Genomic DNA, 16141 nt, shown 5'->3' on the forward strand with positions numbered 1-16141 from the left:
CGCAATTATTTATTTAATTTTTTTCAATCTGCTCTTGACATTGTACACTTTACGTATTAAACTGGATATTGACAAAAAGTTATACTATTTCTATCTGCACTATACTTGTTTTCACTTCAAGAACCGAAGTAAAAAACGTCCGGCTCCTCGCAGTGCACCATTAATTTCCCCTTATAAAGGGTGACCCAAGTCACCAGGTTCTATCTAAAATAGACCGTAAAAACGTTCAGCCTTTCCCCTTTGGTGAAGAAGGAAGACCAGCGAAGCTGTACTATGGTGGGAATGAAGTAAATGGCTTGCCGCAAGTTGGCAAGTCAGAGCGGAAAGGCTGGAAAAATAGCCGCCATTTATGAGCGATGGCGGCAACCAGACAACCGGCAAGCCAGTTTTCTGGTTGCCACCGTCGCTCATAGATGGCGGTAGCTGTCTAGAGTTTTGTGTCGTCATTTGTTTGCTGGCGGACATGATCCTGGGGAAACTAGCCCTTAACAGCTACGCTGTAAAAATCGAGGCCTGCACGTAGCAGTCTAAACTTTTCGTCAGAAGTGTATTTCACAAGTCAGTTTTTTCTTGTAAAATTACAAAGCGTAGCTCCCTTTCTGTTAAAATGGGGACAAAAAGCTTTTAGCCTTTCCACTCTGGTGAAGAAGGAAGACGAGCGAAGCTGTACTATGATGGGACAGACTCAAGGACGACTTCTTACATGACCTCAAGTAGGACGCCTAGAGGACAACATCTAGGACAATGTCTAGGAAACCCTCAAGAACGACGTCTAGGACGACCTCAAGGACGACTTCTAGGACGACCTTGAGGGCGATGCCTAGAGCCTAGAGGATGACGCCTAGAATGACCTCAGGGACGACCTCAAGGACGACGCCTAAGACGATGTCCAGAACGACCTCAAGGACGACCTCAAGGCCAATGTCTAGGATGACTTCTAGGACAACCTCGACGACGACGTCTAGAGAAATTCAGCCTTTCCCCTCTGGTAAAAACCAGCTGTACAAAGTTTTGTGTCGACATTTATTTGGTGACGGACACGAAACTGGGGAAACTAGCCCTTAACAGCTCCACAGTAAAGAACTTGCCAAAGTCAACGGCAGGAGGCGACGCAGACGACTGAGTCGAGTTGTGGGGCGCATTTGGCGCGCGTATTGATAGATGGCGTCGGGAGCAGCGTCGAAAGGTGCAGCCAACCAGCGAAAGAAAGCAGACGACACGCACACAAAATCCGTTGGCAGCGAGAGCGTCGTCATTATGCAGACACTTTTTTTTTTTAAATTTAAGTTTTGCTTTTATTGTTTGCGTTTATTTTTTATCCAAAGGTACATTACAAAACAGTTATGTTCATTTTAAAAAAGCACTGACATGTCAAAATCATTTTTTTTTCACTATCTGAAACAATTGAAAAGCATGCCTGGACATTAACTTCAAAATTAGAAATTTGGGAATTCAGTATTTGCGAAGTAAAAAAACAATTTTTCCAAATGCCGAATTTGAAGTTCCTGCGCAATCCGCGCCAGTGCAGTGACATAAAATATAGAGCCGTCCTGCAAGTAAAATTTTTCCGACGCCTCCGCCGAAACGCCGAAGAAAGTGTCGTGTTCTCCCGCGTCCCGCAATCAACCACCCTTCTCCGGGCGTGCCGCCAATCGCTGCGAGCAGACAACACTTGACTTTTGAGTTTGAAGTTCTTTTAGGGCCCTTTCAGCGATCTCAAATTCTTTAAAACGGCGTGAGGTCAAGGAGACCGCGCAGTTGACTTTTGTGAGCGATGTGAAGGGCCATGTTGCCCCGGTTCTGCAAGAAAGGCTGCCCGGCGGAGCCATAACCGAAACTACCATACACATACACCAGACCCAGTTGTTTTGACCATTTGATGATTTCCTTTTCGAAGTCTGAGAGGTCGTCGGGCACATAAAAAAGAGAACTTCATCCGATTCCCCGAGTCACCTATCATTCTCTGCTATATGCATAGAGTGCTACCATGCTTTTCGAGTGACGAGGAAAAGCCAGGAGGCGACATCACCTCGGACTTCGATCTTCGGTATTTCAAAAAGAAGGGCCGTAGTGTGTTCGCAATAGTGTTAAAAAGACATGTCTTATGAATGCCGTTATTAAATGTTCGAGAAATGTCGCTTACAAAGCTTCCAAGTTTCATAATATTTGACGTCACAAATCGAAAGAAGCGAGGAGGTGAGGGGCGGAAGAGAAAAACGCCAAAAATAAAAAAGCTCGGGCGTGAGGAAATTTTTTTTTTTGGCGTTGCGGTATCTTTTTGCATGTCTAGAACTACAACTTGCATCGTTTTATACAACAAAAAAAAATATACAACCTTTGAGGTGTCAGTGCCCCTTTAATAAACCACGGTGGTCGCGAGCCATCTCGACAAGGATGTAGCGCCATCTATCAATACGAGTGCCAAGCACGCCCCGCCACTCGACTTGGTCGTCTGCCTCGCTGCCCGCCATTGACCCTGGCAAGTTTGTTGGCCCTATTTATTACAGAAAGAGAGCTACCCTTTTTAATTTTACAAGAAAAAACTGACATGTGAAATACACCTTTGACGAAAAGCTGATTGCTACGTGCAGGCGTCGATTTTTACTGTCCATTTTATATCAAGCCTGGTGACTTGGGACACCCCATATGTAGAGAATTCAGATATATGTAGGTGCATTTTGAACTAGATACATGTTATCAAGACATACACGTTTCAAATGCCAAAAGTACCCCTTCTTCCTCTGAGAACCAAATCTTGTAAGAACTACTTTGTGTGGCGTATGAACAATACGCAAAACCTCCTTTTCTCTTGAGGGGAAAACGAGTATAGAAACTTAGATACCAATACATGAAAGGATAAAACACCGAGGACGGGGACAGAAACAAGAACTTCTTTTCAACCTCTTTCATATTCACATCTATTGACCAATATTCACACCACCCATATCTACTCTCGAACACGCTCATTCTTAATTACTGCTCAGATACCCCGACTTCTAGGACGACCTCAAGGACGCCACCTAGAGGACATCTAGGACGACCTCAAGGACAACTTCTAGGACAACCTCGAGGACGACTTCTAGGACGAACTTGAGGACGATCTGAAGGATGACACCTAAAAGACGACCTCTCGGACGACCTTTCGGACGACCTCAAGGACGGCTTCTAGGACAACCTCGAGGATGATGCTTAGAGATGATAACAAGGGATCAGGACCTCACAATATATTAATGCCAAGGAAGGCTGACCCACACTGGTTGCCCCCTTTTCTTATTTTTATTTATTCATACTTGTTACGACCAATGGGAGTTTTCTGTCAACATCAGCAGACACATTTTTTCCCAGATCCTAGACCATAACAGCTTTGTTTTAAAAATAAAACCTTATTTTTTAGTAATTGTTTTGGTGCCATATGTCCCCCACTAAACCACTGGGTCAGACTACCAAAGAGCACAGCAATCACAGACTGCACTTCCTCAAGAATAAAAGCAACTGTTTTGCTCTGGTATAAACACTGTGAGAATGATTACATAATCCTGCGAGTGCAGCTAAAATTCAACCACTTACACATCCCTATCAAAATATCCACCAGACTGGGTTCTAGAGTTTTTTTATGTTTAAATCAGAATGGAAATTTAGATGCGGGTTCTGCATATGCTGTTGTTTTCTGGTGTGACTGGGTTCTGGTGTTCTTTTTACATTTACACCAGAACGGAAATTCAGATGCAGGTTCTGTTAGGTCCTTGCGTCTACGGGTTCTGGTGTTTTTTTTGACGTTTACATCAGACTGGAAATTCAGATGCGGGGTCTGGTGTGCTTTTGCGTGCTGGCGTGATGCGGTCTGACATAACCCGGTTTGATGTGGCTTGATGTGATCCCAGTCCATGAATTGAAAAAAGAAAACTGCGTACATATGAGTGATACGAAGAAAATTAATATGACCTGCAGCCAATGAGGTCACCTGCTACTATTGCAAAACAATAAGGACCATCTGGTGCTTGTAAAAAAAAAATCTGTATTTCAACACACAGTAGATGCACGAGACAGTAGCCTTGCAGCATATATAACTTTTGAGCCAGTTGCAACTAAAGCGACAGAAGCACAAGATAACAAATAACTTGCGGACGAGGCGGTACAAGCAAGCTGGCAGCAGACAAAAAATACAATTGAGCATTAAAATGACTTCCTTTTGATAGAGAACTTTTCATCTCTTTTCATATTGTGCAATATGAGACCAGCAAACCTTACCCTGTAGCAGGTGAACAGGCCAAAAGGCTTTCTCGGAGTCGTAGCCACAGCTATGTGACCAATTTCGCTAGGGCCAAGCTCTAGCCCTTCGTCGTCATGAATCTGCAGAATGTCAACAAAGAGCACCGTCAACATTCTTCCCGAGAACCACCGCCATCTGCTGGCTCCGCCTACAACTAGATTCCCAAAGTCCTGCTGAAAGCGAAGCTGAAGCGGTTTTGTATTTGAGGAAACACACTTAAATTGTCTTCATTCAACCACCAAAATCTCGAATAACAAAATTTTTTTAAAAATATTTGGTGCATTGAGGCTGCAGAAAATGATTTTCAAAGTATCGCTGAAGGCCCTCCTTTTCCCAAAGCGTGACGTCACAAAAGGGGTTTTCATAATCTCTACTACTGTACATCTTCAGCGCCTCTCAAAGCCATGCACGCGCACTCTTGCCATTTCTAAAAGGGGCAGAAGACGTCATGACTGGTACCAGTGCGGGGAATATACCTGGCAAGGTTGTAATCGCACGCGCGGCCCTCGAGTGACAAGTCGTTGTCACTCGAGTGGCAAGTTGGCGGTCGAAAGATTCTCTTATGACATTACGACTGGTTGAAGGTTTCTTGTGTTTTCTCGCGTTTAGTTACATCTTCGGGGCAAAAACATTAACATGATTCACAGATAAAACTATGCAAAGAATCAACCTCTATCTCATTTTTTAAGAGAAGCGAGTTTCCCTTTAAGAAAACAACATCTATGTGCTCAACTCAGGTTAAGCTACTTGAGAAAGGGGTGCATCAGTCATTGTTCAAACAACATACCCCCCTTTCCTCTGCAACCTTTGCACTTGTAGTCTATATGCTAGCAATAACGTAGCCAGGATTTTCTTTTTTTCGGGGGGGGGGGGGGGAATGAGGTTTAATAAGTTTCTCCCCTGGCTATGCCACCGTACGCCAGTACTTTTTACGATTAGCAAACCTGAACGACTCGTAGACAAAAAGGCCATAATGCTCACTTGTATTGTGACATTTGGTGCTGGAAGACCCATCGAGCCTGGCTTGACTTTGTCAACAGGGCTGGCGCTAAGAACCACCTGTGGTGCAGTCAAGGTTCAGCAAGAACACTTTACAGTTAAAGACCGTCCTAATATATGTCGGTAAGGCCAAGCACCTAATTAAAACCAGTTCACATGTTTGTGTTCGAGTGTATTGCGATTTGTTGCAGCCGTTCATGACGAGAGAACACCCCGCCACACTGGCGCCCATCCTTAGAAACTCGCAATCTGCTTATATATTTTTATCATTTTTCACACATCATTTTCTCATCATGGCATCAAAATAATTCTGACAATGTTATAAATGTCTATTTCTTATAAATAGTGCCGTAGCGTTGATATCCAAATACTCCAAAAGCTCTCATTTTCGCAACCTTTTATGTGCAGTTCCAGGGCTACCTGGTAAATGATGTGCCAGTCAGTTTCATGAAACTGAGAAAGCAGAACAGTGACACGCAAAGGACTGTAAATGTGGTCTTGAAGTCAAAGTTTGGAAACTCCCTATAGCATAAAAAAATAAATGCTGATGCGATTCAAGCCGAAGAGACGTACCGATTCGGTCTGACCATAGCCTTCTCTGACTTGAAGTCCTGTTCTGTCAAACCACTGAAGCACCGTTTCAGGATGCTGCAAGGACAGAAAGACATATGACATGCTGGACAACGCACACGTGTGTGGCATGACAGGACGGTCGTGCCAATTACCACATACCCACTTGCCTGATTTTACAAAACCGTTGCACATAACTTCCAACATTGCACGTTTCATAGAAGCCAGTCTATGTGTTTCTGCAATGTGCATGAAACATTGCAAACCCTGACATGGTTTTAAGGGGGGACACTACCCAAAAAAGTGAATTTTTGAACCACTTGTCTGATTTAAATGACATTTACAGGGCTTGTTTCTGTTGATGTTGAGAACATTTCTGCCAAATGTTGTTAACCTGCGTGAAGTACAAAAAATTGCAAATGTATGTTTAAAGATGAAAGTGGGCATGTCTGTGTAGAAAAACTATTGTTTTCAAAATACTAACAAATTTGGCGTTTTCATGTGTTATATTGCTTTAGGACAGTCCAGAGCAGATAGGTATGAAGCTATATTTCTATATTATACCATCTTTCATGACAAAAAAGCCAGATAAACTCAAATACTGTTTCTTAGATTTCCATTCTTTGACCAAAATTTTCATTCTTGAGCATGAAAAATGACAAAAATAAAAAAAAATACAAGCTCATAGCTATCTTCCCCTTTAAATTTCACTCTAGACGAACTCATAAAAATGAATCCAAGTTACGTAAAAACAAATGATAGTTTTCCTAAAGTGAAATTTAAGCCAAAAAGTGGAACGGAGAAAAATGTGTTCAAAGTGTTCCAACCCCTGCATTTTCTTTAGCATCGGAGGACCGAAAATAATTTATAAAAAATTAACTATGCAGTGTAAACTAATGAAACTTTCTGGGAATACTCTCTAGGTGTTGGTGGATGTAAATATGACACTGTTTAAAATCAACTTTTTTTGCCAAAATTGTTTTTTCTGGGTAGTGTCCCCCCTTAACAACACTGCAATGTTGAAGAAATGCAATGCTTTGATATACTGCACCCATGCAACACTGCCATGTATCAGTGCGGTGCGACATGTCGCAACAAAATAGCTGCCACGCGACACTGGAATAGAGCAGTCGCAAGATTGTGTGAAAGGTTACAAATTGGGACATGCTACTAACAACACTGAAATGTTGGAGCTATGCGCCATGAGATACTGTACCCATGCAACGCTGCCATGTATCATTATAGCGTAACACATTGTGACAAAGCAGCTGCAGCAAGCAACTTCTACTACAATGGTAGTGCAGTTGATTGAAAAGTAGTACAGAAGATTGAATTTCTTCAAAACAAAGCTGCTAGATTTATAGCTTGTGACTGCTCCCAATTCACAAGTGTAAGCAGTTCAAAACATTGACTTAACTTGTCACCTCTTCATACAAGAAGGCATCGCACATGCTTATCATTTATTCATAAACTTCATTACAGTCCCTCGCCTTTTAGTGACTCCTTCCTACTACCAGCTCACCATATGTTGTCACACTTAGACCACCCTTTCAAAATTAACCCCATATTTGAACGAACCAACATGTTTAAAAACTCTCCGCTACTGCTTGGGTGGGATTGGTGGCTGAGTGGGCTAGCGTACACCAGCTCAGAGTATGTCGAGCGGAAGCTTGCACTGCGGAACCCAGAGATCCTGGGTTCAATTTTTACCCCTGCCCGTTTCTTCGATCTGGATGAGCATCGTACCGGCGTGCAGTCATGTACCACTACTGTGTGGTGCACTTTAAAGACTCCAGGCTAGCAATTGTACTGCACTGGCTAAATTTTTCATGTACAGTGAGTGACTCGTCGCAATTTTGAAATGACTGACATGTCTAAATATCCACACAACCCCAATTATTATTTCTACTACTGCTCGCTATATCGGACTGGAACACCCTACCCAAAGAAATTGCTACCATCAGTCCTTCGTCTCCGCTCTAAACATGTTAAACCTCAAATGGTCTCGTATCCAGGCAATATTTGTTGTTGTCAGCGCCCTGTTTCTGATGTACATGTTTTTATTGTGTGCAAACTTTTTTATATCTTATGTTTGAAAGACAAACTTGCACCAAATGCTCTGTACTGTCCATTTATGCTTTGTACCTTTATTTTTTATCTTTGCAGTCTTTTTTTGTTGCCACTTGGTTCAGTTGTACCAATCTTTGTATTATGTCCCCCCTTATGTAATGCCCGAAAGGGCCTATAGGGGTAAAATGAATAGACAAAACAATAAAAATTGAAGAGCCCTTCCGCTTCACGTGATGATGGAGGACCAGCAAAGCTGGTATTATTATGATGTCTAGGACGATGGCTAGAGGACGACGTTTAGGACAACATCCAGGATGACTTCTAGGACGACACCTAGAGGACGACATCTAGGACGAGCTCAAGGACGACGTCTAGGACGACCTCAAGGACGACGCCTAGAGGACGACTTCTAGGATGACCTCGAGGATGACGTCTAGGACGACCTCAAGGACGCCTAGAGGACGACATCTAGGATGACCTCAAGGACTACTTCTAAGATGACCTTGAGGACGACGCCTAGAGAACGACCTCACGGACTTCTAAGACAACCTTAGGGTTGACTTCTAAGACGACCTCAAGGACGACGCCTAAGACGACCTCAAGGTCGCTTCTAGGACGACCTCGAGGACGGTGCCTAGAGATGATAACAAGAGATCAGGAGCTCACTGTCTAATAATGCCAAGGAAGGCTGATTCACACTGGTTGCCCCCTCTTTTAGAGCGCAGCTCTTAGGCGCCCGTTTCCGGTATGAGCGGCGTTGCCGTCGGCGTAACCGCACGGTGCATTATAGATAAATTTCCCCGCTAAATCTAGCGAAAAAATTTCCCCGCTATATCTAGCGGAAAAAATTCCCTGCTAAGTTTAGCGCAAAAATTTCCCCGCTAAATCCAGCGGATGAATTTTCCCACTAGATTTAGCGGAAAATATTTCCCCGCTAAATCCAGCGGAAAAAATACGCCGCTAAATCTAGCGAAAAAATTTGCCCGCTAAATCTAGCGGAAAAATTTGCCCGCTAAATCTAGCAGAAAAATTTCCCCACTAAATATAGCAGAAAACTTTTCCCGCTAAATCTAGCGGAAAAATTTCCCCGCTAAGTCTAGCGGAAAAATTTTCCTGCTAAATCTAGCGGAAAAATTTCCCCGCTAAATCTAGCGGAAAAATTTCACCGCTAAATCTAGCGGAAAAATTTCCCCACTAAATCTAGCGGAAAAATTTCACCACTAAATCTAGCGGAAAAATTTCCCCACTAAATCTAGCAGAAAAATTTTCCCGCTCAATCTAGCGGAAAAATTTCCCTGCTAAATCTAGCAGAAAAATTTCCCCGCTAAATCTAGCGGAAAAATTTCACCGCTAAATCTAGCGGAAAAATTTCCCCACTAAATCTAGCGGAAATATTTCACCACTAAATCTAGCGGAAAAATTTCCCCACTAAATCTAGCAGAAAACTTTTCCCGCTAAATCTAGCGGAAAAATTTTCCTGCTAAATCTAGCGGAAAAATTTCCCCGCTAAATCTAGAGGAAAAATTTCACCACTAAATCTAGCGGAAAAATTTCCCCACTAAATCTAGCGGAAAAATTTCACCGCTAAATCTAGCGGAAAAATTTCCCCACTAAATCTAGCAGAAAAATTTTCCCGCTAAATCTAGCGGAAAAATTTCCCTGCTAAGTCTAGCAGAAAAATTTCCCTGCTAAATCTAGCGGAAAAATTTCCCTGCTGAATCTAGCGGAAAAATTTTCCCGCTAAATCTAGCGGAAAAATTTCCCCAGTAAATCTAGCGGAAAAATTTCCCCGCTAAATCTAGCGGAAAAAATTTCCCGCAAAATCTAGCGGAAAAATTTCCCCAGTAAATCTAGCGGAAAAATTTCCCCGCTAAATCTAGCGGAAAAATTTCCCCTCTAAATCTAGCAGAAAAAACTCCCCGCGGAAAAATTTACCTGCTAAATCTAGTGGAAAAAATTCCCCGCTAAATCTAGCGGAAAAAGTTTCCCGCTAGATTTAGTGGAAAAAGTTTCCCGCTAAATCTAGAGGAAAAAAAATTCCCCGCTAAATCTATCAAAATATTTTTCTGGGGGCCACGTGACCCCCCCCCCCCCCCCCCCTCTTCGTTGAGAACAAGTGACCCTCAGTACCCTTCCCTCCTCCTCATCAGGAGCTGCGCTCTAATTCGGTGTTACAGGAGGTTGTAAACGGCTTTCATTTTTATTTTTGTTTATTCATAGTTGCCATTACCAATAGAGAGTTTTCTGTCAACATCCGGGTACGCATTTTTTTCCCAAATCCTAGCTCATGCACCCAAAAAAAAAAAGGATGCAAGTTGGGACATGCAATGACCAACATTGGAATGCCAGAGCTATTCAAGATTAGTTGACACGAAATGTTTGAAATGTACTAGCACCTTTCACGCTAAATAAAAATAAACTGTGGCCGTGCTCTTCAACTTCTCACCATGGGCTCTCCGGCGGAGACGCAGCCATTCAAAGACCTAAACTTGAAGAGTGATGGGTCCAGTTGCAGCAGAGCACGGTACACTGTGGGTGGTGCGGACAGCTTGGTGATTGGATAGTCACACAGCATCTGTTGAAGAAGGAGGAGTTCACACACACATCCCAAGAAAGAATGCAAGTCATTACAAAACGGGGCTTAAATGGTTGAGCTCCCTAAGTAGCAGCACCTAGTGTGAATGGTTGTATCAGGACTATGCCTTTTGCACTGCTATGCATATGCACCGATATTGGAAAGCTTCTTCCAGGTTAAAGAGCTGGTAAAAACCATAGCTGTGCAAACTATACAAACCAAAAAGGAACTAAACAAATGTTTATGGCCTCAAGATAAACTATGATAATTGTAATAACAAAAACGGCTTGACACAACAAAAATTACAATTTAATTAAACGTTTCGCCTCCCATGTGGGAGACATCTTCCGTAACGGAAGGAGCAAACGAGTCAAACGGAAAGTTTGGCTATTTAGGCATGAAGTTTGTGTACACATCCGGCAGGGCGCCTTGGTTCTTGTTGACCAGCGAAGAGTCACTTCCGCATTTGTCGTTTTGGATGAACCAAGGTTCCAGCAGCTTTCTCGGTACCCACCTTTTCTCCCTCACCAAAGTCAAAGTCAAATTGGTGGACTGACATCCATGCGTGGTCGACGAGTTCAGATTTGAAGCGGGCGGCGTTCGTGGCCTTGGCGACGTTTCGTGCGTGTTTTTTGGTCTTCAGTAGTGTCGACGATTGGGCTAGTTGGTCATTCATATTAGCGGAAAACAAACAGCGCAAGGACAAGGACAGAGTAGAAGGCGGTAGACACACACAGCGCTGACTTACAACTCAGTTGTAAGTCAGCGCTGTGTGTGTCTACCGCCTTCTACTCTGTCCTTGTCCTTGCGCTGTTTGTTTTCCGCTAATTTTTGGTCTAGTTTTTCTTTTTCGTCCCTTCTCTCCAATGTAGGAAGCGTCCCATTCCTTGCGCTGCATCTGGTAGATCGTGCCCCTTTCTGTCTCTGAAGGGATGGGGTCTTTTGGCCTCGAGATAACGTGGGCAATTGTTCTGTAGGGTTTGTAAACAGTCCATACCCTTATCGGCCCACGTACCTTCGAAACCTTCTAAATGTATAGGATGCATACGACGTCACATGTCCGTTCAGCTCGATCCGCGCGCTGAAGGGACATTTGTTTCTTACAAAGTTGATAAATCAGTCGGGGTAGTTACGTTCCTTCAAAGCCTCCTGCACATGGCTAAGTTCTTGATTGCTAAGTGATGAGTTAAATGGGACTGTTTCTGAACGATGAAGTAACGATCTCACAACTGAGCTTTTGTGCTGAGTAGGGTGATGAGAGTGGTAGACAAGAAAGTTTTGTGTGTCACATGGCTTACGATGTACGGATGTCTTCATCTTAAAGAAAGGTTCACTCTTTCTATGGACACATACACCTAAAAACGGCAAGGTGCTGTCAGTTTCATGTTTGCAGGTGAACTGAATAGAGGCGTGGACACTATTCAGATGTACTCTCTCACTAAGAAAAAAACAACCGCATCTCCACGTGGTGAATGATGTTGATTGGGGCGAAGCTCTGGTAATGCTTCTCTGCGTAGACGCTGAGACGCAGCATGCCGAGCCTTTCGTTCTTTTCCATCCATGTCACGCTGCGGTCAAATGCTCAAATGCGTACATAACCACATTCCATACCACACATTCTCTTTCTGACATGGATGAAAACGAACGAAAGGCTCGGCATGCTGCGGCTCAGCGTCTACGCAGACAAGCACCACCAGAGCTTTGCCCAAATCAACATCATTTCCCACGAGGAGATACGATTTTTTTTTTTTTTCCCCTACAAGAGCACATGCTCCCGTGCTCATGTAGGGCAAAAAAAGAAAACCGCATCTCCACGTGGTGAATGATGTTGATTGGGGCGAAGCTCTGGTGGTGCTAGTGCGCGCCCAACTATCCATTTTCCTATGATAGCTGGAAAGGTTGCCGCCATCTACAAGTGACGGCGGAAACCATACTGGTTTCCGCCGTAAACCATACTGTCACTTATAGATGGCGGTAGCTGTCTAGGTAGGTTTGTGTTGACATACCGGACACAATCCTGGGGAACCTAGCCCTTAACAGCTCCGCTGTAAAAAAAAAAACCCAAGTGTTCCACAGCTGCCCAATAGATGACGCCAATGTATTCCCTCGTTAAAAGATTTCAGAAGTCATTAAGGCACACGGTCGTGAGCAGTGGCAAGTGGGTGCACCAGCCCTAATATTCGAAGCCTGCGCGCGGACAGCCCTTTTGGAGGAACGGCACGTACAAAAGCGACTTGCCGAGAGGGTGGTCTCGGCTGAGAACCTGGGCATGCGTGCCTGGAACACGCAGGCCCCCGTGAGCCAGGTGGGGAAAGTGCCGAACGACTCCAAGGCCCACCCGGTGTCCGAAATGCACCAGAGCATGTCGCTCTTACACAGCTGGTAGAGGCAGCTGCAAAAAGCAAATAAGTAGAGGGGAAAAAAAAAGTTTGCAGCTGCATTTTGAATTACTGGTCAAACGGTCATTTCTATGAGGAGAGCAGCAAATTTTGACGTCCACTTTCGGCCTTCCCGGCACGCGCCACCATGCATGTCAGCGTAGCCAGATCCTCCTTTCTACTCTCTTCTTTTTTTTTGCGGAACATTACAGATTTGTCAAAAAACCTCCAAGGGGAAATAAACCCTTTGTAAAATCCCAAAAGCCCGTGCGCGCCGCGCAACAAATAATAGGAGTCCTCGGTACGCCCCTCCTCTTGCTACCATGTAACCACGTGGCATACGCGAGCAGGCGCAGGTTACCACTGCAACGACTTTTGAGCAGCCGCGTCGGGAGAGCGACAAGCCAACGGTTGCCCCTTTCTCACCCCTCTCTTTTGTACCGGCTCTGTCGTCTGCTGCACCAACGCTTTGTCGAACCTGGTCGAAACCTGCCACGGTTGCAGTGCAAACTAAATGGATTTGGTGACACTTCAATCTGTGAAGGTAAGTTACGACGAATAACATATTGAAATAAGTTCACCTGTTGCAATGCCTTTACACTACCACAGATACGATATGCCGCCAACGACGTACGACTCGGCGGATGAGCGGGATGGCGGATGGCTACAACGGCTGCTGGTGGTAGCTGCCGAGATGCGCGCGCAGTTGAGGAGGTGCAACAAGCGCGTGATCTGTACCGAGGGTTCCCGAAATTTCCTGCCGTCGTGGCACTGTACGTTTTGCAAAGGGTCTATTTTATATTCACAAGCAAGAGGCGAATGAGACAGCTGAAGCATTCGTCACAGAACTGCACTACACTTTCTTTCATTTCTTTTTTAGGGTAATAAAGGCTGATAAAACTTCTTTGTTGTGTTGGGTGTTCTGGCTACAGCTGGAACCAGCCGCATCTGGTCCTTTTTACAACTGGGACCAATTATAATTGGTCCCAGTTTACCTGGCTTATTGGCCTAATTTGGGATCCCTGCCTGAATAAATATCTCGCGTGTTAGAAAACAAGACATTTGGACTCGACTGGCATTCCCAGCTACAACTGGAAACCACGGCAATTAGGACCAGCTAGGGATGTGGGTGATAAACAAGTTAACTAAGAACAGTTCGATCCCAGTTGGAAAGTTTCTACTGGAATACAACTCCACCAGTGCAATAAACATTATACATATTCTTACGTGGCTGTGGCGAGGTGTGCCAGACAATAGCCCTGGCTGTGCTCCACCATCTTGGGAGGTCCCGTGGTGCCACTCGTGAAGAAGACAAATGCAGGGTCGTCCCTCAGTGTTTCCACGCCCTGGTAAAGACACCATCATTGCTGTCTCTTGGTTGGTCCGTTTTGATAAGGATAAAGAAGCTGTGCATTCAAACTTTTTTTTTATGGCGCTCTTAGGCGTGCCCTTGTAGGCGAAGTAAACGCTTAAATAAAAATTTCCAAGAGTGTTTTTATTGACCACGTGAAAACAAAAGAAAAGCAGTAGTAATAGTTAAGATATCAAACATATAACACTAAATAAACATTTATAAACTAAATAAGCCTGAATAAATATGTAGGCTTGGATATGCAACGATATCATTGAGCATTTCAGGAATAGGCTTGTGAAATACATATGTTAGTGCAAGCACCACTATTAGTATTTTTTTATCTTGTTTAACCTCCAGTGCCTCAAGAGCATTACTGCACAAAAGTGGTAGAGGTACAGATATACCAATATGCATTATACACAAAAATATACAAGCATTCATAAACTCGACTACCTATCAGGGAAAGACAAGTCGTAACAGAAAAAAAGAATTAATCACATTTGTTTAGCAAACAAACAAATGAGTTATTTGAAAGCATTGAAACCATAATAATGAGACAAAAAAGCATGCAGTATTTACACAGTTCGTTCTCAAACTAGCTGTCCATAGTCCGGACTGCGGGTATCTACATTAACGAGGCAGACTGAATTGTACGGGGATAAATTGGTTTATGAAAATTTTGTCTATATATACAGTAGAACCCCGATTATATACGACTTTTGCGGGACTGTGCGAAATCACTGCATAATCCATGAGTCATATGATCCGAGAAAACAATAATTATGGGTGCAGTGATCAGTCTCGCATGAAAAAGACAAGTGGAGGTTTTCATCGATGTCTAAGCTAATAAACTGCTGTACTTTAATGAAGAAAAATCCGTCGAAACAAATTGAAACAAAGCCGTAGATTTGTGCGGTGAAGGCGTGAGTAACTTCATTCTCCCCTCAAAAGAAATTAGTAATCGCCTGCTAAACTTCCTTTCGGACGTGCAAAATCAGCTTCCTTTCGAAGGCCGCAAGCTGGAAGCAGAACATTGACGCTTTTCTCCTGTCCGTTTGTGAGACATCGTTCGCCAGCGTGCACAATTGTAACGATGGGATCCTTGTTGCTTTTCATGCTTTCCGAAAGCGGGAAAGGCGGGAACCAGCGGAAGCGTGCTCAGTCCTGAGAGAAGCAACAAGTTGGAGAATGTGGCATGCAGAGAAGAGTGAGGGTAAACAAGAGGCGAGAGAACGATGGGATGAGCGGAACAAAGACGCAATGCGAAAACGCCGAGGCATTTCGCAACCCAGGGAGGAGAAGGGAAAGCGCTGTTTCCTGTTCCCTACCGGCGCTGTGGCTGTCTTGGGTTGCCGGCGCCTTGTCTTATTACCCTAAAACGGCGCGTGGAACTCTTCCACGTTGCTGCGCCGCCACCCCCCTCCTGCAGCTGTCAAATTTGCGCGCTTCCCGCGCAACGAATTCGACGTCATACGACACGGGATGCGTGGAATCACACGTCGTGCAAACCAAACCTTCAATACGTTATTTCTACGGGGAGTTCGTCGGGACCGGGAAAACTCGTCTTAAAATGTGGGATGTCGCCTGAACCGGGGACGCGTAATCGAGGTTCCACTACAGTGGGTTGTCCACATTAGCGAGATATGAAGGTATATCCAAACCTTAAAAGGGACAGACTTTATTATCTGCTGACAAGCGAGTGAAATCATCCGAGATTGTGAAACGCACCTCAAATTCTTGAGCACCTTTCAAAAGGTCACAGAAGCTTTTCCAGCCGCTCCTAGAAGACAAAGCAAGAAAAAATTAGCAATAAGCAATTCTAGAAATTACAAGAACTTTAGCCCACTTCCAGAGATGTCAATTAAAAAGTCGGTTGAAAAAAATCTCCTAAAAAAAGGGTATCATTAACAAAAGTAATAACCTCT

At 44.0% G+C, this 16141-nt stretch overlaps 1 protein-coding gene across 2 annotated transcripts in view; it reads right to left on the minus strand.

Moving 5' to 3' along the window:
• Positions 1 to 16141, minus strand: part of LOC115309967 (acyl-coenzyme A synthetase ACSM3, mitochondrial) — a 55382-nt gene that overhangs the window by 12649 nt on the left and 26592 nt on the right. For both annotated transcript variants that reach the window (XM_029968234.3, XM_040219558.1), the window contains 7 exons: positions 15945 to 15996; positions 14090 to 14208; positions 12723 to 12876; positions 10356 to 10484; positions 5843 to 5917; positions 5252 to 5329; positions 4249 to 4350 (listed from right to left, as the gene is read on the minus strand). In XM_029968234.3, coding sequence (XP_029824094.2) covers positions 4249 to 4350; positions 5252 to 5329; positions 5843 to 5917; positions 10356 to 10484; positions 12723 to 12876; positions 14090 to 14208; positions 15945 to 15996 — 709 coding nt within the window. The remainder of the gene's footprint in view (positions 1 to 4248; positions 4351 to 5251; positions 5330 to 5842; positions 5918 to 10355; positions 10485 to 12722; positions 12877 to 14089; positions 14209 to 15944; positions 15997 to 16141) is intronic.

Source organism: Ixodes scapularis, unplaced genomic scaffold (assembly GCF_016920785.2).
Source record: "Ixodes scapularis isolate PalLabHiFi unplaced genomic scaffold, ASM1692078v2 PGA_scaffold6__148_contigs__length_123643588, whole genome shotgun sequence".
NCBI lineage: Eukaryota > Metazoa > Arthropoda > Arachnida > Ixodida > Ixodidae > Ixodes > Ixodes scapularis.